The sequence below is a fragment of the Bos taurus genome, chromosome X (assembly GCF_002263795.3).
Source record: "Bos taurus isolate L1 Dominette 01449 registration number 42190680 breed Hereford chromosome X, ARS-UCD2.0, whole genome shotgun sequence".
NCBI lineage: Eukaryota > Metazoa > Chordata > Mammalia > Artiodactyla > Bovidae > Bos > Bos taurus.
Genome location: NC_037357.1, coordinates 121,622,135 through 121,648,300, shown reverse-complemented (window position 1 = coordinate 121,648,300; position 26,166 = coordinate 121,622,135). Strand labels below are relative to the sequence as shown.

Genomic DNA, 26,166 nt, shown 5'->3' with positions numbered 1-26,166 from the left:
AATATGACTTAGCAACTAAACAACAACCAAAGAGATAACAAAATAGGAAATGCATGATTTGAAAAAACTTCTGGTAGCCAGCAGCCAAGTTCTCATAGTCAGTTAGCTCTCAGTTGATATTCATGTGAATGCTGTTGCAAATCCATGGGACAACGTAATGACCTTTTGATAACTAAGACCAGAATTTTTAAAGAGCTTTAATATACATAAGAATAATTCTGGTGCCCAGCTAAGGTCCAGAGATATCCTTACTACCTCCCACTTCACCGAGCCCCCATTCTCATTCAGGTCCAAACTACCAACTGAGCATCTAGCAGGAGGAAATAGGACAATGCAAAAGTAACCCAAGACACAATGGGGTAAGCCCACTCAACAGCAGTGATCAAATGTTATGGGGACTTATAGAAATGAAGGAGAAAACATTTTTTCAGTTGTTTAAGGAAGGCTTGAAGAAATGAGAGGCGTATGAACTGGACATTAAAGGATGAGGAAAAGTTTCCATAGGCAGAGATGGGAAACAGGATAGGGTCCAAAGGAAAAATAAACCAGGGTGCCTACATGTAGAAAAAAGTACCTGAGGATTTGAGTCTAAATAGTGAGTTTGAGTATCCAGTGAACCAGTGAAGTTGTTCAGTCATGTCCGACTCTGCAATCCCATGGACTGTAGCCTACCAGTCTCCTCCATCCATGGAATTTTCCAGGTAAGAGTACTGGAGTGGGTTGCCATTTCCTTCTCCAGGGGATCTTCCCGACCCAGGGATCGAACCCAGGTCTCCCACATTGCAGGCAGACACTTTACCATCTGAGCTACCAGGGAAGCCTGAGTTTGAGTATAACAGAGCTGTTTCTTCTGGGCTTTTGCCTGTTAACTCTTTAGTTAAAATCTGAAGAAAATTGTCCCTTTTGTAACTCTTGAATCCTTTTATTTTTCAGGCCAGAGAAGGGGAAGTAGCCATTATCGATAAAGTACTAGACAATCCAGACTTGACATCGAAAGAATTCCAGCAGTGGAAGCAGATGTACCTCGATCTTTTCTTGGATATCTGTCAAAATACCACCTCAAATGACCCATTAAGCATTTCTTCTGAAGTAGATGTAATCACTTCCTCTCTCACACACACTCATTCATACATTGAAACGCATGTGTAAGTGTATTGTGCCGTCTGGCCATTTGGTACCTTCTGGTACTTTGAACAAGTATATAAGGTAGTTTTTATATCAACGTGTGGGACACGTTGACAAGCTATACTTTAATGTTACCATTATATGAAACAAACCCTATATGGTCATAATACCACTGTCTTTAATGAGCATTTGTATATTTTATATGCAGTTAGTGCTCAGCTTATGTTTACCATGTGCAAAATCAACTGTCTTCAATGATTTAAAATTAACTTTTGCAAACAACCCTGAAGACAGGTGGTCTTCAAGTAGAAAAAAAAAAACACAAAAAGGCGGTTTTCTATCTAAGGTCATCTTTTCTCCCTTTAATTTTATATAAACAAGACTTCAAAACTAAGTCACATTTTTTCAGGTGCAGACATCCTTGTGGGTGGGAAAGAATTTAAACCTTTTTTATATTTATTAAAATGTTCTAAGGATTTTCTTAAACATTGCACAAAGTTTAATGCTGTAGTTTTATTTTTGTGAAATGTAGATGCGCATACATACAAGAGTTAAGCAAAATAGAAGAGCATCAACATAAGAAAAGTTCAGGTATCAAATATTCGTCTTAATAGTCTATTAACTTGTGAAAGCTGGTTAATGGAAATACTATTCCATATCCATGGGGACACTCAATGGTGTATCAGGGCAAAGCTTTGTAAGATGTTTTTGTAACTGAGACCAAAATTGAAGATAGAGCTGCTTTATTTTCTTGGTTTAAATCTTCCTTTATTTTTGTAGTGATGAAATGCTGATTGTGTACAGAGGAATTTGAGAGTGAATTTTTTAAAACACACTTAACTCACCCAGAAAGGCAGCTAACATATATATATATAATTTCAGCCCAAACTCATGTTTTTAAACTCCAACTCCTAAAAACCTACAAGGTATAAACGGAAATGAATCAACTTCCCAGTTAGTGTCCAATTTTCCCCCTAGTCCGTTAGTGAAACTTATGTAATTATACTTCAGGCAGGGAAGTAAAATATGTTTGGTTTCAGGCTGATGTGTGTTCTAATATAGAAAACAATGTTGAAAACGAAAAATGTACCTCTCTCCTGAGGAGCAAGAAGATGATGGTCATTCAGAGAGATATTACATTGAACTATACGATAGAAACAATTTTTAGAGGTTTTTCCTAGTTTCATGATTTGTTCTATAGAGTGGATAAAGTCTATGAAAAAAATCCTCTTCATATATTTCCATTTATAAGCATCTCATTTTTGAAAAGTGATCACAGCATGATAATGACTGTGCTGCTTTTTAGTGTCTGGCTGCATAACGTACAAGTCACAATTTGCTGGGTTTTGGTTTGGTTTTGTTTTTTTTCTTTAGAAGGAGGAAGAGACCCTCCTTTACTATTCTATATCCTGAAATCTACTTCTAATCAGCTTTATACTGTTGCCTGTACAGCTCAGTGAATGTACTTTCATCTCTAAGCGTTCAGATATCTGCCAGTGACTATTTTTGCTGTAGAGAAGAAAGTAAAAACTCCACAGCGAGGATCTTTTTCTTTGCTTTTGAAACCACCATTGAATCACTATCGTTTTGCAGACTTTGCACAACTGTACAGGAGAGTGGCCTTTCTACAGCACATTTTCAGTAATCCTATATTTAGTCAAAGTGGATGAGAAATCATGTATTAATGTTTGTATGGAATTTGGGGTCCAGTGTAATATTTTTATCATTTAAAAAAACCTATTTGTAAAAACATTTATTTACTGCATGGATATTGACGCACATTAAATTTGTGGGATTTTGTATATGTAAAAAAAAAAAAAAAACCAAAAAGCAAAAAAAAAAAAAAGAAACCTCTTGTCCTAAAATGAATTGTGCTTGTTACAGGTGTTTAGACTTGTTGATGTTTACTAGGCCAAATGTGTACATTTACTTAAAAATATCTGTACCTGATGGATGTGTCGTGGATACAGTGGCCAGATTGTGCCCCTGTCAACAGCGAGCAGTTGATGGAAAGACTAGCTGTGTTGCTACTAAGCGGCTTTTACTTTGGTGAAGTTGGCTCTGTTGTTTTAAATGGTAAAAAGTAAACTAATGAATTTTAAAAGACTCGTGGCTAGCTTAGCATGAAAGAGACCTTTAACGCTATATATCTGTACATTTTATTGCATTAGTTTCAAATCTAGGAGAGAGGCGGCACTGTAAACTGAAGTCAAATAAATTCAGCTCTTAATGAATCCTTATAAAGCACCTATTTTATTCATGCAGTCCACATCACATTTCTTTGTGACCGAATCACACGCCACCCCACCACCCCCAGTTACAAGTTTTAACTTTGTCACTCCACTGTGGTATAAGCCAGAAGAGGCAATGTCCAGTATATACAAGAATCTTCTCTGAAATCCTGCAAAATCAAGTTGGTTTCCCATTTACCTGACACAAACTTTAAAATTTCACCTGCTGCTCTTTCCTTTCTCTGTGATTCTTTTGGGAAGGTGGGGTAGAAGGTCTAGGAGGCAGGGTACCGTCAAAAATAAACTTAAAAAAAATTTTTTTTACAAGTATTACCTACAGCGTATCTGCCGAATGAACGTTTAAAGAGGATAAAAGAAATAGGGGTTTTGTTAGCTGCTGCTGCTGCTGCTAAGTCACTAAAGTCATGTCCAACTCTGTGCGACCCTATGGACTGGAACCCACCAGGCTCCTCTGTCCATGGGATTCTCCAGGCAAGAATACTGGAGTGGATTGCCATTTCCTCCTCCAAAGGATCTTCCGGACCAAGGGATAGAACCACTTCTCTTATGTCTCCAGCATTGGCAGGCACTAGAGCCACCTGGGAAGCCCCGTTAAATGTTCCACTAAATCAGAGAAGCCGGATTATTATGGCTAAAGTGAAGTGAAAGTGAAGTCGCTGAGTCGTGTTTGACTCTTTGCGACCCATGGACTGTAGCCTACTAGGCTCCTCTGTCCATGGGATTTTCCAGGCAATAGTCCTGGAGTGGATTGCCATTTCCTTCTCCAGGGGATCTTCCCAACCCAGGGATCGAACCCGGGTCTCCCGAATTGTAAACAGACACTTTACCATCTGAGCCACCAGGGAAGTTATTGTGGCTAAGGGCTGCACAAATAAAACCAATAAGCTGCCAAAAGTCAGAGCAAAAGCAGACTAGGGTGAGTAAGGATGAAGTACAGAAAAACTTAACCTAGGTTATTTTCTCCAAAAATAAAGTGCTTTCTAGTAGATTTTTTTTTCTCAGTTCCGTATGTATATTAAACCGTCAAAGCAGAACTATAACCATGATTCTGTATCATAAAATCATAGTTCTCCTTACAATGATTGCATGTTTTTTAACCAAGGCACTTTCCCATCACTATTTATTCAGATAATGCCATCTTCTAGAACCATTCATTACAGTCATTATACCTAACAATTTTCTGGTCTGGCATATAACTTATTATTGTACGTTTTTTGGCTGTTTGGCACAAAAATAATCACTGTTTAGAACCTGGGAAACACTTTTAACTACAAGAGGGAAAACGGGGTCATATTTTATTTTTGAAAGTCCATCTCTAGCCCAACATGAGAATTTCTAGAAATGCCCAGCTCACTGGAGATGATTCATATATCCTAAATTTGATCCCTCCTGTCTCCCATTCTCAGAATAAGGGCAAATGTTTCTCTTTGGCCAAGTCTAGGAAAAGCCCACGACTTGCTCCTCCCTAGCCCCGAGGCTGCTTAACCCATTAAGCCCAGAACAAAATCCGGTGTCTCTCCCGGCTCTCCCTCCCTCTGCTCGTCCCCACCCTCTGCCAGCTGCAGCACTGCGCACTGCAGGCCGCTCCAGGCCCAGGGGAGCGCGCAGCCAATGTCCTCCCAGCGGTCCAGGTCGAGGTCATAGCCCACCACGTTGCGGGTGGGCACCTGACGTGAGTCTCGCCACTTGAGGCCGCCCAGTAGCAGCACCGTCTCCTCCACCAAGGCCAGCCCATAGCAAAAGCGGTCGTAGGGTAGCGGCCGCAGCCGAGTCCACTGGTCGGTGCCGGGGTCGTAGCGCTCGATCTCGGAGAAGGGCTCGTAGCGCCCCAGAAAGGCGAACACCGCGCCGCGCAGGGCGGCCATGTGGTGCCCGAAGCGGGCTGTGCCCATGGGCGCTCTCTTGCTCCACGTCTGCTCCCCGGGGGCCAGGGAGAACACGTCCCGGAGGCTGCTCGCGCCGCCGTCGCCTCTCCCCGCCTTGCCCCCGGAGATGTAAACGACGCCGCGATCCCCGACGGCGCCCGCGTGGCCGTGCAGAGCCCGCGGCAGCGCCCCGGCCGCCGTCCAGCGGTCCCGGCGCAGGTCATACATTTCCACCGAAGCCAGCGCTTGGCCGCCCGCGCCCAGGCCCCCGACGGCCAGGAGCCCCTCTCCCACGGCGCCGCACCAGAAATGGGCCCGTGCTTCCCGCATAGGGGGCACCGTCGTCCACACGTGGAAGCGCGGGTCGTAACGGTGCACTTGCGCCACGACAGCCATAGGGCCATCCGCTGGGGGCGAGCAGGCGCCGCCAGACGGGCTCTCCCCGCCCAGGACGAACAGGAAGTTGCCCGCGACACACACGCTGTGCCCCAGCAGCTGAGCAGGCAGCCGCGTGAGGCTGCGCCAGCGGTGGTTGTACACGTCAAAGGCCACCACGTCCTGGGTGAGCTCCCACTCCTCCTCCTCCACCTGCTCCTCTTCCTCCTCCTCCTCCTCTCCCTCCTCTTCCTCCGGCTCCGGCTCCGGCGCGGCGCCCCTGCCCCGGGCTGCCCGCGGGGGGACCACGACTTCCTCAGTCACCACCTCCCGCCCCCGGCGCCCCCCGACCAACAAGATGCGTGTTTGAGGGCTCCGGACGCTGGTCTGCTCGCCCTGCATGAGCGGCTGGCGAGAGGGCGACGTGTGGTAGTTGAGGGCCTGGATGATGAGGCCCTTGACCCGGGCGGGCAGGGTGAGGCCGGAGCCCGAGTACACGCGCCGCAGCACGTCGGCGGGCACGAGGCCGAAGCGGACCCGCTCGAGTAGCTGGGTGCAGTGGGCCAGGCGTTCGGCCTCAGGCTCCTGCCGCAGCCAGGCCAGCGCCAGGCCCAGCAGCCGGGCCTCAGGCACCCGCGCCACGTCAGGGGCACCCAGCACGGCCCTCAGCGACGCGGGGTTGAGCTCCAGAAGGCCGGCCGGGCCCGCGCCCCGCGCCAGCAGCTCCCTCAGGTGGGTCACGATGCAGCGTTCGGCCGCGCTCAGCGTGTGCGCCAGGCCAAAGCGAGCCGCCACGTTGGCGGCGAAGCAGCAGTTCTCCAGGGCCAGCTGGCGCTCCAGGTAGCGGCCGCAAAGCCCCAGGGCCTCGGTGACCTGCAGGTAGCTGGCGGCCTCCAGCGTGTCCTCCACTGTGTCCATGGAGAGCGGCAGCCAGGCGGTGTAGATGAAGTCCAGCAGGCGCTGCAGGCCCGCCGCCGACGGCACGTGCAGGTGGATCACGCTCGCCTGGGATTCCCGGGTGTGACTCTTGAACAGAGCCCTGAAGTAGTCGCTGGAACACGCGAGGAGCGACCTGTGCGCCGGGAACTCGCTGCCCTCCGCCTCCAGCGTCACGTCGCACAGGAAGCCCTCGGCGCGCAGCGCCTGGTAGCCGGTGAGCAGCGAGCCGCCATGAGCTTTGCAGTAAGACAGGAAGTAACTCATGATGCCCAGGGCGGGAAGCTGCCGGGCCGGGGCTGGGGCCAGCCAGGCGCGGCCGGAGGCATCCCGGGACACGGAGCCCCCGGGCCCCCCGCGCTAGCCGAAGAGCCCCTAGCAAGGGTCCATTTTTGCCTGCTCAGCTTAAAGCCCAGGCCTCCTTCATACAGGTCCGCAGATCTGCCCGTACCCTTCTCAGGGCAAATGTGGTAGGGAAACGATTTCCAGAAGCACCTAGTAGCGGAGAGCGCGGGGTTTGGAGTTTTCCGGGAGCTGCAGGGTTCGGTTTCGGCGGCTGCCGAGGCTGCCAGCGCGTTGCCCAAAACCCCCTCCCCGGCCCTGTTTGGGGAACCCACACCTGCGCGCCTGGGGCCGCAGTGGCCGCGCACCATCACCTGGAAGGGCGGAGCTGCGGATGGACTGACTCCCGAGGCGTGCTGGATCTCCGACGGCCCAGATGCACAGATGGGGCCGGACGAGGGCTGTCCGGGAAGTGCGGGGCGAGGGCTCTGACCTCCCGGGGGTGGACAAGGAGGGTTCTGCGGGCACCGGCGAGGGCTGGGGACAACTAACTAAGGGGCGGGGGGGGGGGTGAACTTGTTCCGCGCGGAGGATCAAATCAAAGCCTGGGGGATTAGGGAGGAGGGGCGCGGGTCAGCGCGACGGGTCGCAGGCGTGATTGGGCGCCACACATAACATGCCAGTAGCTCACAGTGACAGGAATAGCGCGCGGCCTCGGCCTCCCTGGCGCGCCCCGCCCCGCTCCCCGGCTGCTGGCTGAGAACCGAGGGCGCGGGAGGAAGCGGCCCGGCCTGGGACATGACTCTCGTGACCCGTCAAGCCGCCGGTCACCAGGGGGTCCCGGTAACCCGGCTGGGGGTGCGAAGAGCGCTCACCGGAGAGGCGCGAGTCGCGGGGACGCTGTGCTTGGTGGTGTCTGGGGAGGGGCGCCCGGCTGGGCTGGAGGAGTGACGACCCCCTTCCCGGGGCTCCTGTGGCTAGGAAAAAAGCCCCTGGCTCGCAGCTTTCTGCTTAAGGAGGCCCTAATTAATCCTTCGGGAGCGGGGATTAAGCGGCGATTTTGCGCGCTGACACCCAGGAGCCCGCTACGCGCAGAGGAGCCGCTGGCCGGAATCTTGCCCGGGCGAATCCAGGCTCCCAGCCAGCGGCGCTCCGAAGCACGCCCCTCACCTGGACTCACCCTTGCGTGATGCTGGGCCTTACTCTGCGCCCTTCCCGAGGTCTCCCTGGCTTGTCTCACACTCCGCTTTCAGGAGTTTGCGCCCACCTCGCTCCCCGACCCCGGCTGAGTTCTCCCTTCCTGTTCTTAAACCCTGCCTCACCCATCCCTTGGCAAAGTGGACGAAGAAACTGTAGGTGACTTGGGTTTTCTGCTTTTGAATGACCACTTCCTTTAAGAAAATAAGGCTTTGCAGTTTCTCTCCCCGACTTTCCAGTGTATTAGTCGCTCAGTCGTGTCCGACTCTTTGTGACCCCATGGACTGTAGCCCGCCGGGTTCCTCCGTCCATGGAAATCTCCAGGCAAGAATACTGGGGTGGGTAGCCATTCCTTTCTCCAGGGGATCTTCCTGACTCAGGGATCGAACCCAGGTCTCCCTCACTGCGGGCAGATTCTTTACCATCTGAGCCGCCAGGGAAGCTCCAGGCTTTCCAGGCTATGATCTAATTAAGGTCCGCCCCGTCCTCAGTGATGTGATAATGGGCAGTAAGGTTGAAAAGCTGGCAGAGGCTGCAGTTTCAAAGCGCCCCTCCTCAGGAAGTTATTTTTATAAGGTGCACCAAGCACAGAAATGATGGCTGCTGCTGCTGCTAAGTCGCTTCAGTCGTGTCCAACTCTGTGCGACCCCATAGACGGCAGCCCACCAGGCTCCACCGTCCCTAGGATTCTCCAGGCAAGAACACTGGAGTGGGTTGCCATTTCCTTCTCCAGAAATGATGGCTAAAACCACCCTAATCTTGAAACATTAGGAAAGCCTTTCTCCATCTCCAGCACCCTGCTGTTAAAGAACTAAACGATTAATATAACTGCCCTTTCTTGCCAATTTGGAAAATTCTGTGTGTTTTGCTTTCATCTAGAATTGATTTTTCTGTTTTCTAATACAACCTCTCTGGTCATCTATTTTAAGCAAACCTTTTGAATGCGTTTGAAGTGACTTGCATTTCTTACAGTTGAGGTTGTATTTCATTAAAAAATAAAAGCCAAGGAAGGATAAAATTCTATCATTTTCTGCCTGGTATGCCATTGGTATTACAAGGTCTCCACTTAGAAGTAGTTCTTGAAGTACATAAAAATAAGTAAAATGATTTTGCTTTGTTGTCAAAGATGGAACTGTTGTATGACTTAAATTAGACAAATTATAAAATGCAGGCAGGGGCTCAGGTTAAGGGCTTGCTTAAACTCCAGAGGCTAAAAATACTGCAATTTGAATTCCTAATGTAGAGCTACAGATGGGTTGGGGGAGGAGAGGATGCTGGTTGGTTTGGGTTTTTCTTTTCTTTTCTTCAGTACTAAAATTCTTAGCTCAAAAATAAAATACCAGCTTGGTTCACTATGCACAGATCTGTATGGTGAAGTTAAATGGGCTTTACTCAACCTGATAGAATTTTGCTAGAAGGGATATTTGACATCATTTAGCCAAACCCTTTCCCTTTCCTCCCCCAATTTCTTGTTTTTCTTTTTAAAAATGTGGCTGATGAGCCCCAGAGGGAGTACGGTTTGTCTGGGTGACTTGGATATTGAGTTACAGAGTCTGGACGTATATTATGTGACCTCGTGTATGATAAAAATAAAGTAGTGCAGTGCACAGTCAGTTGATTTAAACCAAATTTCAGAGTGATGAAGTTTAAGCACAGTTTTTAAAACAGCATATTTCCAACCCCCAAATTGAACCACACATCCCATCAGCTCTGTCCATCAGCATGCATTCAGTTTGAATGCAAAATGTCACACTTACTTGAGAACAGAGATGGTGTGGAAGATTTTAAACTCTTGACATCGAAAATCCAGTTTTACACAAGTACCTGTTCATTGCCAGCCCAACATGCCACTTTAACATATTTTGCCATTGAGGATATGATGAACTGTGTTAAGTGAGAAAATTTACCTATTAGATGTGTCTACAAGGTCTTCTTTAGAAAATATATTAAAACTGTCAATCCATCCAAGAACATTATTGTCCTTTGAGTAGCATTTATGGAAAGTATCAATATTTTAATTTCTTGGCAATATTAAGTAGGATGTGATTGGTCTGTTGAAAATGATCAGCTTATAAGTTTTCCTCCCCCTTTAGACTATGGACTTCTTGAGGCCGGGAACTGTTTCTTAATCTTTTTATGTCCATTCCGTGTCATAGTCTTTGGCATGAGTAATGTTGAGTTGAACAAATATAGGGAATGGCATTGTCAGTGGGAGGAGTAAAGGGTTGTTAAGAGGGACTTGACTTAAGACAATTACTTCTTTCTTTCTGCTTCTCTTTCTTCCCTTCACGCAGCTGCAGTTGCAGACACCTCCTGATACAGCCATGAACTAACATCCCTAGGAATCAAGTGGCTCACCATGGGTGGCCCACAACTGAGAGAAGGTTGGACCATATCATCCAACTCTCTGTCCTATATCCCTATTCCTTTACCAAGACCAGCCCCACATGGCTCTTGGCATCTAGTTGGACACACTAATCTTCCTCCTCCTCCTGGGACACAGGGCCCCAGGTACTCCAGCAGCTCCTCCACACCCCACTTTGTATGGCCAGGCTTCTACTAAAGGCCCAGCTACACATTCCAGTGTGCCTGTTGGGACCCTGCCCTTTCTCTGAGCCCCTCACCCCATGTCAGGACTGTGACCTGCTGTCAACCATCCCTTTCATACATCTGCACCTCCTGTGACAGAGCCTAGAACTAAAGTTCTCCTAGCACCCTTCTCATTTCCCACATCAAGGTAGCAGTGCTAGTCAACCACGGCACTCCACATTCCCTGAATGGGCCCTACCTAGCTAAATGTAAATTCCGTAGTTCCCACCTCTAAACTAATTGTATTTGTTGAAAAAATTCCACAACTAAAAACATCCATGTATAATGGGCACTTACACATTTTTTGCAAATGTAATCTGCAATGGTAACAGCTTTGTTGAGATACTATCCATATAATACACAATTAACTTGATCAGAATGTACAATTCAGTGGTTCTTAGCATATTTCCAGAGTTGTACAAAATTCTCCAGAATCTCATTTTGGAACATTTTCATAACCTTGAAAAGAAACCCCATGCTCTTTAATTCTCACTTCCTTGTACCACCTGTCCCCCAAGCCCTAAGCAACCACTGCTCTATTTTGTGTCTCTATAGATTCTGGATATTTCATGTAAATGGAATCATGTAATACATGGTCTCCTGGTGATTGACTTCTTTGACTTAGCATAATGTTTTCAAGGTCCATCCATTGTAATGCAATTTTGAGGGAAAAAAATAAAAGGATTTATGTGGTAATAACATTGGGAACTTTTTCTCAAAACCACAACATTCTAAACTGTGCTGTTTGATATTTAGGATATAGTTTTGTCAGGTTAACTCTTCTCTTTAAGAATTTTTTAATATGTATTTTTTTTTTTTTTTGGCTACACAGGTCTTAGTTACTGCATGTGGGATCTAGTTCCCTGATCAGGGAACCTCTGCCCACTGCATTGAGAGCATAGAGTCTTAGCCACTGACCTGCCAGGGAAGTCCCTTGGCAGGTTAATTCTTTATCATCTATCACTACTGACTCTTTTCAATCCCAATATGCTTCCTTCCAACACATGATTTCTGGAAACTTCCATGGAGAGCCTATTATTAGAAATTGACACGTTAACTTAGCTAATTGTGAAAACATGATTACAAAAAAAATAACAGACATTCAGTAGAGAAAAAAATCCCATATTAATGTCACTCAGATTAGCAAGACCATTTTTTGTGGACGTAAAACATATTTTATCTTTGTGTAGCTTGAGTGAAAGAATTTCAAGGGGTTGTGTGTGTGTGTGTGTGTGTGTGTGTGTGTGTGTGTGTGTGTGTGTTTTAATCATGAGTGATTTTGGCATTCTGGGCCAACTGACAGCTAAAGAAGCAATGTGGTGGGTAGAAAAGAACTGGGCTTTGGGGTCAGACAGATCTGTGCTCCAATTCCAGATTTGCCCCATTAGACTTTAAACAAGTGACTTAAATTCTGTGAATGTCTTTTTAGTTCCTCAACCAGGGATTGAACTCAGGGCTACGGCAGTGAAAGCATCGAACCTTATACGCTGGACCACCAGGGAACTCCCTCATTTTATTATTTTTAAGATACTGCTTCTACTTTCATAGCACTGTCAAAATAAAATTAGGTTATGTATCTATGACAATTCCTAGCCTGAGTATACAAAATATATCTGAGTTTCTCTTCCTTCTCCCTCCCTTAACTTAAAACCTTCTGAAAATTCATAATACCAGAGGCCAAGCAGCCAGGAAATGTAATAGCAGTGGTTTTCAGTGGTCCTCCTGCAGCATCACCTGGCAACCTGTTAAGAAGTGTAAATTCTTGGCCTCGCCTCAAGCCTAATACATCAGAAACCCTAGAAATGGGCCCAGTAATCTGCTTCACAGCAAGCCCTCCCAGTGATTCTGATGCACAAGAAAGTGTGAGAACACTGTAATAGAGAATTGATGATAATTCTCTATTCTCGATTTTGGGAATCATACATCCCAAATTCACTATTCTTGGTAACAACTTGTTCTAAACACAATGTCAGTATTTTCCCCCCAAACAAGAGAAAGCCCACTGGCTCCAAAAGGTCAGAGGTTGGAGACTTAGACAAGAAAAATTAGTAGCTCTGCCATACATCATATGACTCTAAAATAAATTGTTTGCCCTTCCCTATCCCAGAGAAGATGACAATATTGACAGTGATCTCTGTGGCATGAGATGATTCAGTAATCAATGCATTTTCCCAAACAACACTTGATTGAATACTCAAATCAGAAAGTGGAAAAGGAATATGTCAAGGCTGTATATTGTCACCCTGATTATTTAACTTATATACAGAGTACATCATGCAAAATGCTGGGCTGGATGAAGCACAGGCAGAATCAAGACTACCAGGAGAAATATCAATAACCTCAGAAATGCAGGTGACACCACCCTTATGGCAGAAAACGAAGAGGAACTAAAGAGCCTCTTGATGAAGGTGAAAGAGAAGAGTGAAAAGGCTGGCTTAAAACTCAAAATTCAAAAAAGGCACCTCTACCAGAAAAAGTAGGCACAAGGATGATAAAGGGGGCCAAGGGAGGGGGTGGGTACTAACCACATCTACCCTGCCTACATTGAACTAACAGAAAGTCAGCAACATCTGTGTACATCTAGGGAGGTCCTGAAGCCCCAGCATTCCCACTTCAACAGAAGACTGGATGGGTATATCCGTGGTCCCAGGAGCATCAGCTATCGATGGTATTGTGAGGATCAGACACCTCTTACCCAAGTAGTGCTTGACACGAAATGCTGACTAGGCCTATTGCCCACTAGGCAGTGAATAGATTTGTCCTCAGGGCTGCATAACTACAGACTGGTGACCCCAAAGATGCTGCTCAGTGCCCAAAGATCCATAAACAGACAGGTCAGAGGACCAAATTAACTGCTGCTGAAGGAGGTTGGAACACACTTTCATTCCTGTGCAGTCCACTAGGACAGCAGTCCAGCAGTCATCTAGCATCTGCCAACCCTCACCCTCCAGGTAGACCCTGTGGACCAACTGAAGGATGGCAGTTCCTATCCCAGTAAGACTCCTGAGGGTGTGGTCCCTGCCCTGCTCTTTGTTTCTCATCCCAGTCTGTCCCTATCCTCTCATTGAGGCTTCTTATTCCTCTGAGCCTTGTGACCAGTTGTGACTTTGTCAGCAACTCATCTGTTTGTGCTTTTACCTACAGAAAGAAATACGTTTTGTACACAGTTAAAAGAGTGGGCTCTGGGGCCAGCGTGCCCAGGTTCAAATCCTGGCTCTACCATCCTCAAACCGTTTGACTTGGAACAATTTGTGTGGCTCCCGGTTTCAGCTTTCTCATTGTAGGAATACACAGGACAGGACTGAGGGCTGTGTTAATAGCACTGACTACATTGTAGATGATAAGCATAGATAGATATTCTCCCTAAATACATTAGGGAAATATACATAGTCCTGGAAAAATTATTTTATTTTTTAATTAAAAAAATTATTGGAGTATAATTGCTTTACAGTGTTTGTTAGTTTCTGCTGTGCACCTGTGAACCAGCTGTAAATATGCATATCATATCCACTTCCTCTTGAGCCTCCTTCCCACCCTTCTAGGTCATCTGCTGCTGCTAAGTCGCTTCAGTCGTGTCCGACTCTGTGCGACCCCATAGACGGCAGCCCACCAGGCTCCGCCGTCCCTGGGATTCTCCAGGCAAGAACACTGGAGTGGGTTACCATTGCCCTCTCCATTGTGTGAAAGTGAAAAGTGAAAGTGAAGTTGCTCAGTCGTGTCTGACTCGTAGCGACCCCATGGACTGCAGCCCACCAGGCTCCTCCGTCCATGGGATTTTCCAGGCAAGAGTACTAGAGTGGCGTGCCATCTAGGTCATCACAGAGCACCAAACTGAGCTCCCTGAGTTATACCGCAGCTTCCCACCAGCTATTTCACACATGGTAGTCACACATGTCAGTGCTGCTCTCCCAATTTGTCCCCCTCCTCCCCTATGTCCACAAGTCCATTCTTTTTAAGTCTGCATTTCTACTCCTGCCCTGCAAATAGGTTCATCTCTACCATGAGAAAATGACTTTCAGTGAAGAATTTACATATATTGTTAATTCTCCCTCTGTGAAAATATTCAAGAACTTTACAGAAAAACATAGAATAATCCTTGAACTATGGTATTTAATAGCAAGCATTGATTGGTACAATATATTGGCTTTTTAAGCCACCTTTCTTTAGTAATTTATACTCTGATAGAAAGGAAAAATCATTACATGGGAGATCAATCAGTAGGTTCATGACCTATGATGGGATTTTACTCTGGATCCTCCCATAACACTTGCTCAAAGGCACTCATGTTTACTTAGGGGCAGAGTAGGGCTCTGAATTCAGGTTTCCAGTGCCCCTATCATAGGACTCTGAAAAATAGCGGCAAGCGAGGGTATCCTTGCAGTAGTGTTCTAGGATTTTAAGAAAACACCAGAAAGGGATTTTTGCAAAGCAATTCTTTCAGCCAAAAATCCATGATGAGTAAGTTTGTGTAGTATAGATGTTTAATAGTAAATGTTGAATAGTTTTACAAATTGGCCTTGTAAGCAGAGCACATCATAAAAGCCTGTGACTGTTAATTGGAGGGTGTACCTGATACCACGGTGGCCTGATAATGATGCTCTGTGTTGGTGTTCAGACTAAGGGTTATGCAGGAGATCAGCCATCTTCCTGTCCTTATGGGTATGAAAAGTGAAAGTCAGTCAATTGTGTCTGACTCTTTGTGATCCCATGGACTATACAGTCCATGGAATTCTCCAGGCCAGAATACTGGCATGGGTAGCCTTTCCCTTCTCCAGGGGATTTTCCCAACCCAGGGATCGAACACAGGTCACCACATTTCTTACAATTGCCTCCTTGCATAATAATATATAATAAATACTGTTTGCATTTTTCTAACATAACATACATTTTTCCCCTTAAATAAACTATGTTGTTAACTTTTCTCACCTTTTTATAAAGACGGAAATTTTAAAATCTTGACCAGAACAGAAAAGAATAATAAACAAAGCAAAAATGCCAAAAATCTTTCCATTTAGTAACCACTAACACTGATGGGATCATGCCACAAATGCTGTTTTAAAGTCAAAATTTTTCTTAACTATATGTTTTGAGGATATTCCCAAGTAAATGTATATGGCTATAAATATCCTTTATAATGTTTATATAGTATTTTACAGTATTTAGATGAATATAGCGAAGTTTAACAAGTCTTGTTCTATGGATATTCAGATAACTTTTCACTCTTTTTAAAATTTTTTTATTCTTATTGGAGTATAGTTGATTTACAATGTTGCTTTAGTTGCAGGTGTACAGCAAGGTGAATCAGCTATGTATATACATATGGCCACTGTTACTGTTTTTTAGATTCTTTTTCCCTATAGGTCATTACAGAGTACTGAGTAGAGTTACCTGTGCTATAAGTACGTCCTTATTAGCTATCTGTTTTGCATATAGTAGTGTATATATTGTCAATCCCAGTCTCCCAGTTTATCCCCTTCTTTCCCCATTGGAAACTCCAGTACTTTGGCCACCTCATGCGAAGAGTTGACTCATTGGAAAAGACCCTGATGCTGGGAGGGATTGGAGGCAGGAGGAGAAGGGGACGACAGAGGATGAGATGGCTGGATGGCATCACTGACTCGATGGACGTGAGTCTCAGTGAACTCCGGGAGTTGGTGATGGACAGGGAGGCCTGGCATGCTGCGATTCATGGGGTCGCAAAGAGTCGGACACGACTGAGCGACTGAACTGAACTGAACCATGAGTTTGTTTTCTACATCTGTGACTCTATTTCTGTTTTATAAATAAGTTTATTTGTACTATTTTTCTAGATTCCACATATAAAAAATATATGATATTTATCTTTCTCTGTCTGACTTCACTCAGTATGACAATCTCAAGATCCATCCATGTTGCTGCAAATGGAATTATTTTGTTCTTTTTTAAGGCTGAGTACTATTCCATTGTATATATGTACCACGTATTCTTTACCCACTCCTGTCAATAGACATTTAGGTTGCTTCCATGTCTTGTAATATTGTAAATAGTGCTGCTGTGAATATTGAGGTACAGGTATCTTTTCAAATTATAGTTTTCTCCAGATATATTTCCAATCGTGGGATTGCTGAATCATATGGCACTTCTATATTTAGTTTTTTCAAATATTTGAAATTCAAGAAAGATCCAAATGGTAGAGTACTAGGTCACCTTTAAGATTATTTTTAGAAGAATATTTAATGACATGGGAATATGCCCAGAATATATTATTATCAAGTGAAAGAATAAGGTTACAAAAGAGTAACTGCAGTATTATTCTAACTAAATCTGTACATGTATATAGAGCGAAAAAAAACCCTGTAAGGATATACATTAAAATGAAGATTAAAAAAAAAAAAAACAAATGAAGAGTAGTTATATCCAGGGGAGTATTACAGGGGATATTTTTTTTTCTCTTTGTAGCTTTCTGCATATTCCAAATTCTCTACCATGACAACTATTACTTTTACATTGGGGAGAAAATGATCAATTTTGCTAAAAATATTATCAATAATAACAAAAGCTTTGGCCTTGATATTGGTGTAACAAATCAGAAAGTGTGGAGTTATGAGATTTGGGGACAGTTTCTTTCACTAAGCTTTGGGAAAACTCAGTTGATCATATTTGTGAGCAACTAGCCTGGAGAAGGCAATTGCAACCCACTCCAGTACTCTTGCCTGGAAAATCCCATGGGCAGAGGAGCCTGGTGGGCTGCAGTCCATGGGGTCGCTAAGAGTTGGACACGACTGAGCGACTTTATTTTCACTTTTCACTTTCATGCATTGGAGAAGGAAATGGCAACCCACTCCAGTATTCTTGCCTGGAGAATCCCAGGGATGGGGAAGCCTGATGGGCTGCCTCTTTGGGGTCACACAGAGTTGGACACCACTGAAGCGATGTAGCAGCAGCAGCAGCAGCCTGGAGATGTTCTGATAAAAGAAAGAAAGCTTTGAAAGCTTCAAGTTATGTGCCTGCTCCAGGTCATCATATACCAGCTTTACTTGGATTATTCATCAGATGAAACTTCAGTCTGGTTGTAAATTTAAGCAAGCTGTTAGATGGCAACATGGAACATCACTATACACTGAGATAAGCAAGCCCCATTTGCTTCATAATATGAATACATGTATCTATAAGATGAGCTTCATTATAAAAATCAAGTTTCTGACTGTCAGGACACACACCATTAGTGACACATGGTGCAAGTTAAAAAAAAAAAATAGCATTTATTGAAGGAAAATGTATAAAAGAGGAGAAGGAAAGAATGTGCAATCCTCCAGAACTCACATTGTCCCACTGCTTACCGTGGCCAGTGTTCCACCAAATGACCCACCACCAAGATGCCCCACATACTGTAGTTCTAGGTTCAGGAGGCCAGGAGACATCGATGCAACTGTGTAACATAGTGGAGACCTCCTAGATGGACGAGTGGCTTTATTAAAAAGGGAAGCCTCCAGACCCAGTAGCTGCTACCAGCCTGTCCTTTTCTTGAGCTAACTAGACCTTTTGAGACAGACTGTCCCTAAGCTCCTCAAAGTAGAGAGGACATCAGCCTTCAGAGCCATTCCAATAAGTCTTGCTTCACTGGTTTTTGTGCATTTAGAACTGAGACCGAGTTTCTCACAACTGCCAGATGCCTGGATCACCACAACAGGTTTCTTCCACAGAATAGGAAATGAGAGCTATTCTTCTACTTGGAAACTTGTCATCCATTATATGGAAACTCAAGATTTCCCACAAGGCCTTGCCCAAAGTATAGCCATTGCCTTTGTTCAAGGTCTTCCATGTACAACTGGGAGTGACTTATCCTCTGTCATTCTGCTGGAGGCTCTTCCAGCTCCAATATTCTGATGGGGTGACACCAACGATGGCTTCCAAGACTCACTCTAGCTCCTCAGTGGTCTCTCTTCTGGTGACATTTTGAACTCCCAAACCATTTCAGTCATATATGCAGTCCTTCATCTCCTGTCATGAATCTGCTGTTTCTTTGATGTGAGTCTTGGGATTTTCTATTTGTGTAACGCACTTCAGTCACTTTTTAAACTGATGTATTTTTCCATAGTGAAGTGATGTCTTCCATGTTGAAACAGGAACTATGCAGAAGGGGCCCTGTCTCAAGACTGTTATGCCCTGAAATCTATTGAAGACAAAAGCCCCCTCACAGCTCTCAGTGGCCTTCCAAAGACAGTACGGAGTTGTGCTTTTTCTTCTCATAAGAATTCCTTTTATGATAAGTTTAACATTTCTCCAAAGAAAATGTTACAGTACCACAAACTTCTAAGTTGGCATTTACTTAGTTTTTACAAGAGGGATATTTAAAATTTACACATGGCTTACATCTGAACATCTTGAGGTTTTGCAGGTACCTCAAAGGGTAACTCTAAAAACAAAACTTAAGGCTACCACATTTTCACAGGTAAATAGAAGCTCGTCCATGTGACTAGTTCTAAGTCAATACACTTAAATCCTTGGAGCTTCACTGGGTTCTCACCCCAGGTGGCCAGCTGCTTGCCAGGGAAGTGCACTGGGCCAGCCATGTTCCCAATGTGTGATTCACTGACACATGGGTTGTGTGAAGCAACCCATGGGAGCAGTGAATTATCTACCTCCTTATCCCCTCAAACTTACCCAGAGATTCTCTCAGTAAAGGCAGCTGTGCCATGGACTCACTACCAGCCTTTCATTATGAGGCTTGTTTTGTAAAATAAAGCCCTTTACAACCCCTCAATTAACAGTGATCCTACTCTTCTCCTTTGGGAGAAAATAAACCAAAGCTCCCATACCCTCTGCAGCACAAAAAGCTGTTTTTGAAACACTAAAAAAAAACAAAGTTTCATAAAGGAGAAAATAAAAATTGTCCATGTTTACACATCCACAATAGACTCCCATTGATATCTTGGCCTGTTTATTTACATGGTTTTTCTTTCTGTCTCCCCCTTCTTCCCTCCTTCTCTCCTTTTTCTTATTTCTCTCTCTTCCTTTCTTTTTTCTTTTGTTTTGTGTAGGAGGGGTGCTTTTTGTAATTTTATTGGAGTATGGTTGATTTACAATGTTGTGTTAGTTTCAGGTATACAAAAAAGTGATTTATATATATTCATTCATTTTCAGATTCTTTTCTCATATAGGTTATCACAGATTATTGACTAGAGTTCCCTATGCTGTACAGTAGGTCCTTGTTGGTTATCTCTTTTATACATAGTAGTATGTGTATGTTAATCCCAACCTACTAATTTATCCCTCCCCTGCACGTTTCCCCTTTGGTAACCAACAAGTTTGTTCTCTATGTCTGTGAGTCTGTTTCTGTTTTTGTAAATAAGTTCATATGTATCATTTTTCAGATGCACATGTAAGTGATATCATATATATTTGTATTTGTCTGAATTACTTCACATAGTATGATAATCTCTAGGTCCACCCGTTTTGCTGCAAATGGCATTATTTCATTTTTTATGGCTGGGTAGTATTCCATTGTATATATGTACCACTTCTTTATCCATTCCTCTGTTGATGGACATTTATGTTTGCTTTCATGTCTTGGGTATTCTAAATAGTGCTGCTATGAACATTGGGGTGCATGTATCCTTTCAAAGTATGGTTTTCATTGGATATGCCCAGGAGTGGGATTATAGGATCATATGGCAGCTCTATTTTTAGCTTTTTAAGGGATCTCCATACTGTTTTCCATAGTGGCTGTACCAATTTACATTCCCACCAACAGTGTAGGAGAGTCCCCTTTTCTCCATACCCTCTCCAGCATTTATTGTTTGTAGGCTTTTTGATAATGGCCATTCTGACCAATATGTTTTCTTCCTTTCTTTCTGATTTTTTATATATATATATTTTCAAATAGTCTTTCAAACCCTAAATCCACCATCAGAAAATTACTAGAGCTAATCAATGAATATAGTAAAGTTGCAGGCTATAAAATTAACACACAGAAATCCCTTGCATTCCTATACACTAACAATGAGAAAACAGAAAGAAATTAAGGAAACAATCCCATTCACCACTGAGATAAAAAGAATAAAATACTTAGGAATAAATCTACCTAAAGAAACAAAAGACCTATATGTAGAAAATTATAAAACACTGATGAATGAAATCAAAGATGACACAAATAAATGGAGAAATATACCATGTTCATGTATTGGAAGAATCAATAGAGTAAAAATGAGTAAACTACCCAAAGCAATCTATAGATTCAATGCAATCCCTATCAAGCTACCAATGGTATTTTTCACAGAACTAGAACAAATAATTTCACAGTCTGTATGATGCAGAGTACATCATGAGAAACGCTGGGCTGGAGGAAGCACAAGCTGGAATCAACATTGCCGGGAGAAATATCAATAACCTCAGATAAGCAGATGACACCACGCTTATAGCAGAAAGTGAAGTAGAACTAAAGAGCCTCTTGATGAAAGTGAAAGAAGAGAGTGAAAAAGTTGGCTTAAAGCTCAACATTCAGAAAACTAAGATCATGGCATCCGGTCCCATCACTTCATGGCAAATAGACTGAGAAACGGTGGCTGACTTTATTTTTCTGGGCTCCAAAATCACGGCAGATGTTGATTGCAGCCATGAAATTAAAAGGTGCTTACTCCTTGGAAGGAAAGTTATGACCAACCTAGACAGCATATTAAAAAGCAGAGACATTACTTTGCCAACGAAGGTTCGTCTAGTCAAGGCTATGGTTTTTCCAGTTGCTATGTATGGATGTGAGAGTTGGACTCTAAAGAAAGCTGAGCACCAAAGAATTGATGCTTTTGAACTGTGGTGTTGGAGAAGACTCTTGAGAGTCCCTTGGACTGCAAGGAGATCCAACCAGTCCATACTAAAGGAGATCAGTCCTGGGTGTTCATTGGAGGGACTGATATTGAAGCTGAAACTCCAGTACTTTGGCCACTTGATGCAGAGAGCTGATTCATTTGAAAAGTCCCTGATTCTGGAAAAGATTGAGGGCAGGAGGAGAAGGGGATGACAGAGGATGAGATAGTTGGATGGCATCACCAACACAATGGACATGAGTTTGGGTGAACTCTGGGAGTTGGTGATGGACAGGGAGGCCTGGCATGCTGCGGTTCATGGGGTTGCAAAGAGTCAGACACGACTGAGCGACTGAACTGAACTGAACTATGCAAATACAAAAAAAACCCTCGAATACCCAAAGCCATTTTGAGAAAGAAGAATGGAATTGGAGGAATCAACCTGCCTGACTTCAGGCTCCACTACAAAGCCACAGTCATCAAGACAGTATGGTACTGGCACAAAGAAATATAGATCAATGGAACAAAATAGGAAGCCCAGAGATAAATCCATGCACCTATGGACACCTTATCTTTGACAAAGGAGGTAAGAATATACAATGGAGAAAAGACAATCTCTTTAATAAGTGATGCTGAGAAAGCTGGTCAACCACTTGTAAAAGAATGAAACTAGAACACTTTCTAACACCATACACAAAAATAAATTCAAAATGGATTAAAGATCTAAATGTAAGACCAGAAACTATAAAACTCCTAGAGGAAAACATAGGCAAAACACTGTCTGACATAAAGCACAGCAAGATCCTCTATGACCCACCTCCCAGAGTAATGGAAATAAAAGCAAAAATAAACAAATGGGACCTAATTAAACTTAAAAACTCTTGCACAACGAAGGAAACTATAAGCAGTGTGAAAAGACAGCCTTCAGAATGGGAGAAAATAATAGCAAATGAAGCAAATGACAAAGAATTAATCTCAAAAATATACAAGCAGCTCATGCAGCTCAATAATAGAAAAATAAACAACCCAGTCAATCAAGAAAGGGGCCAAAGAACTAAACAGACATTTCTCCAAAGAATACATACAGAAGGCTAAAAAACACATGAAAAGATGCTCAACATCACTCATTATCAGAGAAATGCAAATCAAAACCACAATGAGGTACCATTTCATGCCAATCAGAATGACTGCGATCCAAAAGTCTACAAGCAATACATGCTGGAGAGGGTGTGGAGAAAAGGGAACCATCTTACACTGTTGGTGGGAATGCAACCTAGTACAGCCACTATGGAGAACAGTGTGGAGATTCCTTAAAAAACTGGAAATAGAACTGCCATATGACCCAGCAATCCCACTGCTGGGCATACACACTGAGGAAACCAGAATCGAAAGAGACACGGGTACCCCAATGTTCATTGCAGCACTGTTTATAATAACCAGGACATGGAAGCAACCTAGATGTCCATCAGCAGACGAATGGATAAGAAAAAAATAAAGTCTGTCACTTTTTCCCCTCTATTTGCCATGAAGTGATGGGACCAGATGCCATAATCTAGTTTTCTGAATCTTGAGCTTTAAGCCAACCTTTTCACTGTCCTCTTTCACTTTCATCAAGAGGCTCTTTAGTTCTTCTTCACTTTCTGCCATAAGCGTGGTGTTACCTGCATATCTGAGGTTATTGATATTTCTCCTGGCAGTCTTGATTCCAGCATGTTTCATCCAGCCTGGCATTTCTCATGATGTACTCTGCATATAAGGTAAATAAGCACGGTGACATTATACGGCCTTGACATACTCCTTTCCCAATTTGGAACCAGTCTTTTGTTCCATGTCCAGTTCTACTGTTGCTTCTTGACCTGTATACAGATTTCTCAAGAGGCAGGTCAGGTAGTCTGGTATTCCCATCTTTTTAAGAATTTTCCACAGTGTTGTGATCTACAGAGTCAAAGGCTTTGGCGTAGTCAATAAAGCAGAAATAAATGTTCTGGAATGCTCTTGCTTTTTTGATGATCCAATGAATGTTGGCAATTTGAGTCTCTGGTTCCTCTGCCATTCCTAAATCCAGCTTGAACATCTGGAAGTTCATGGTTCACGTAATTTTGAATCCTGGCTTGGAGAAGTTTAAGCATCACTTTGCTAGTGTGTGAGATGAGTGCAATTGTGTGGTAGTTTGAGCATTCTTTGGCATTGCCTTTCTTTGGGATTGGAACAAAAACTGACCTTTTCCAGTCCTGTGGCCACTGCTGAGTTTTCCAAATTTGCTGGCATATTGAATGCAGCACTTTCACAGCATCATCTTTTAGGATGTGAAATAGCTCAACTAGAATTCCATCACCTTAACTAGCTTTGTTTGTAGTGATGCTTCCTAAGGCCCCCCTTGAGTTTGCATTCCAGGATACCTGGCTCTAGGTGAGTGATCACACCATCATGATTATCTGGGTTGTGAAGATCTTTTTTGTATAGTTCTTCTGTGTATTCTTGCCACCTCTTCTTAAAATCTTCTGCTTCTGTTAGGTCCATACCATTTCTGTCCTTTATTGTGCCCATTTTGCATGAAATGTTCCCTTGGTATCTCTAATTTTCTTGAAGAGATCTCTAGTCTTTCCCATTCTATTTTTTCCTCTATTTCTTTGCACTGATCACTAAGGAAGTCTTTCTTATCCCCCCTTGCTATTCTTTGGAACTCTGCATTCAAATGGGTATATCTTTCCTTTTCTCTTTTTCCTTTCACGTCTCTTCTTTTCTCAGCTATTTGTAAGGCCTCCTCAGACAACCATTTTGCCTTGTTGCATTTCTTTTTCTTTGGGATGGTCTTGATCAGTGCATCCTGTACATGTCACAAACCTCCATCCATAGTTCATCAGGCACTCTGTCTATCAGATCTAATCCCTTGAATCTATTTCTCACTTCCACTGTATAATCGTAAGGGATTTGATTTAGGTCATACCTGAATGGTCTAGTAGTTTTCCCTACTTTCTTCAATTTAAGTCTGAATTTGACAATAAGAAGTTCATGATCTGAGCCACAATCAGCTCCCAGTCTTGTTTTTGCTGGCTGTATAGGGCTTCTCCATCTTTGGCTGCAAGGAATATAATCAGTTTGATTTTGGTATTGACCACCTAGTAATGTCCATGTGTAGAGTCTTGTGTTGTTGGAAGAGGGTGTTTGCTATTACCAGTGTGTTTTCTTGGCAAAACTCTATTAGCCTTTGCCCTGTTTCATCCTGTACTCCAAAGCCAAATTTGCCTGTTACTCAAGGTATCTCTTGACTTCCTACTTTTGCATTCCAGTCCCCTATAATGAAAAGGACATCTTTTTGGGGTGTTAGTTCTAGAATGTCTTGTAGGTCTTAATAGAACCATTCAACTTCAGCTTCTTCAGCATTACTGGTTGGGGCATAGACTTGGATTACTGTGATATTGAATGGTTTGCCTTGGAAATGAACAGAGATCATTCTGTTGTTCTTGAGATTGCATCCAAGTACTGCATTTCAAACTCTTTCGTTGACTATGATGGCTACTCCATTTCTTCTAAGGGATTCTTGCCCGCAGTAGTAGATATAATGGTCATCTGAGTTAAATTCACCCATTCCAGTCCATTTTAGTTCACTGATTCCTAAAATGTTGATATTCACTCTTGCCATCTCCTGTTTGACTACTTCCAATTTGCCTTGATTCATGGACCTAACATTCCGGGTTCCTATGCAGTATTGCTCTTTACAGCATAAGACTTTATTTCCATCACCAGTCACATCCACACCTCGGTTTTGTTTTTGCTTTGGTTCCATCTCTTCATTCTTTCTGGAGTTATTTCTCCCCTGATCTCCAGTAGCTTATTGGGCACCTGCGGACCTGGGGAGTTCATCTTTCAGTGTCCTATCTTTTTGCCTTTTCATACTGTTCATGGGGTTATCAAGGCAAGAATACTGAAGTGGTTTGCCATTCCCTTCTCCAGTGGACCACGTTTTGTCAGAACTCTCCACCATGACCCGTCTGTTTTGGGTGGCCTTACATGGCATGGCTCATAGTTTCATTGAGGTAGACAAGGCTGTGGTCCATGTGATCATTTTGGTTGGTTTTCTGTGGTTGTGGTTTTCAGTCTGTCTGCCCTCTGATGGATAAGGACAAGGGGCTTATGGAAGCTTCCTGACAGGAGAGACTGACTGAGGAAGAAACTGGGTCTTGTTCTGATTGGCGGGGCCATGCTCAGTAAATCTTTAATCCAATTTTCTGTTGATGGGCAGGGCTGTGTTCCCTCCCTGTTATTTGACCTGAGGCCAAACTATGGTGGAGGTAATGAGGGTAATGGTGACCTCCTTCAAAATGTCCCATGTACACACTGCTATACTCAGTGCCCCCAACCCTGCAGCAGGCCACCACCGACCCACACCTCCACGGGAGACTCCTGGACACTCATGGGCAAGTCTGGGTCAGTTTCTTGTGGGGTCACTGCCCCTTTCTCCTGGGTCCTGGTGCACTCAAGGTTCTGTTTGTGCCCTCCAAGTTTCTGTTTCCCCAGTCCTGTGTAAGTTCTGGTGGCTCTATGTTGGGGTTAATAGCAACCTCCTTCAAGAGGGCTTATACCGTACCCAGGTCTGCTGCACCCAGAGCCCTTGCCCCTTTAGCAGACCATTGCTGACCCATACCTCCTCAGGAGACACTGAAAGACAGTTCTATTTCAGTCTCTGGGGGGGTCTCTGGGTCCTGGTGTGCACAAGGTATGTTTGAGCCCTCTGAGCATCCCTGGTGGGTATGGGGTTTGATT

General features: G+C 44.0%; 2 protein-coding genes across 5 annotated transcripts in view; one reads left to right on the top strand and one right to left on the bottom strand.

The window, feature by feature from the left end:
• CNKSR2 (connector enhancer of kinase suppressor of Ras 2) overlaps window positions 1-3,365 on the top strand; it is a 309,235-nt gene extending 305,870 nt beyond the window's left edge. For 3 of the 4 annotated variants that reach the window (XM_005228380.5, XM_024988116.2, XM_005228381.5), the window contains one exon: window positions 934-3,359. In XM_005228380.5, coding sequence (XP_005228437.1) covers window positions 934-1,149 — 216 coding nt within the window. In that variant the 3' untranslated portion in view covers window positions 1,150-3,359. Of the gene's footprint in view, window positions 1-933 lie in introns of all 4 variants that reach the window. The other variant, NM_001206513.2, reaches the window with a different exon arrangement.
• KLHL34 (kelch like family member 34) lies at window positions 3,360-7,357 on the bottom strand. The gene has a single exon (XM_005228383.4). The coding sequence runs from the start codon at window positions 6,818-6,820 to the stop codon at window positions 4,859-4,861; it is 1,962 nt and encodes a 653-aa protein (XP_005228440.1). The 5' UTR covers window positions 6,821-7,357; the 3' UTR covers window positions 3,360-4,858.
• Window positions 7,358-26,166: the final 18,809 nt, after the last annotated feature.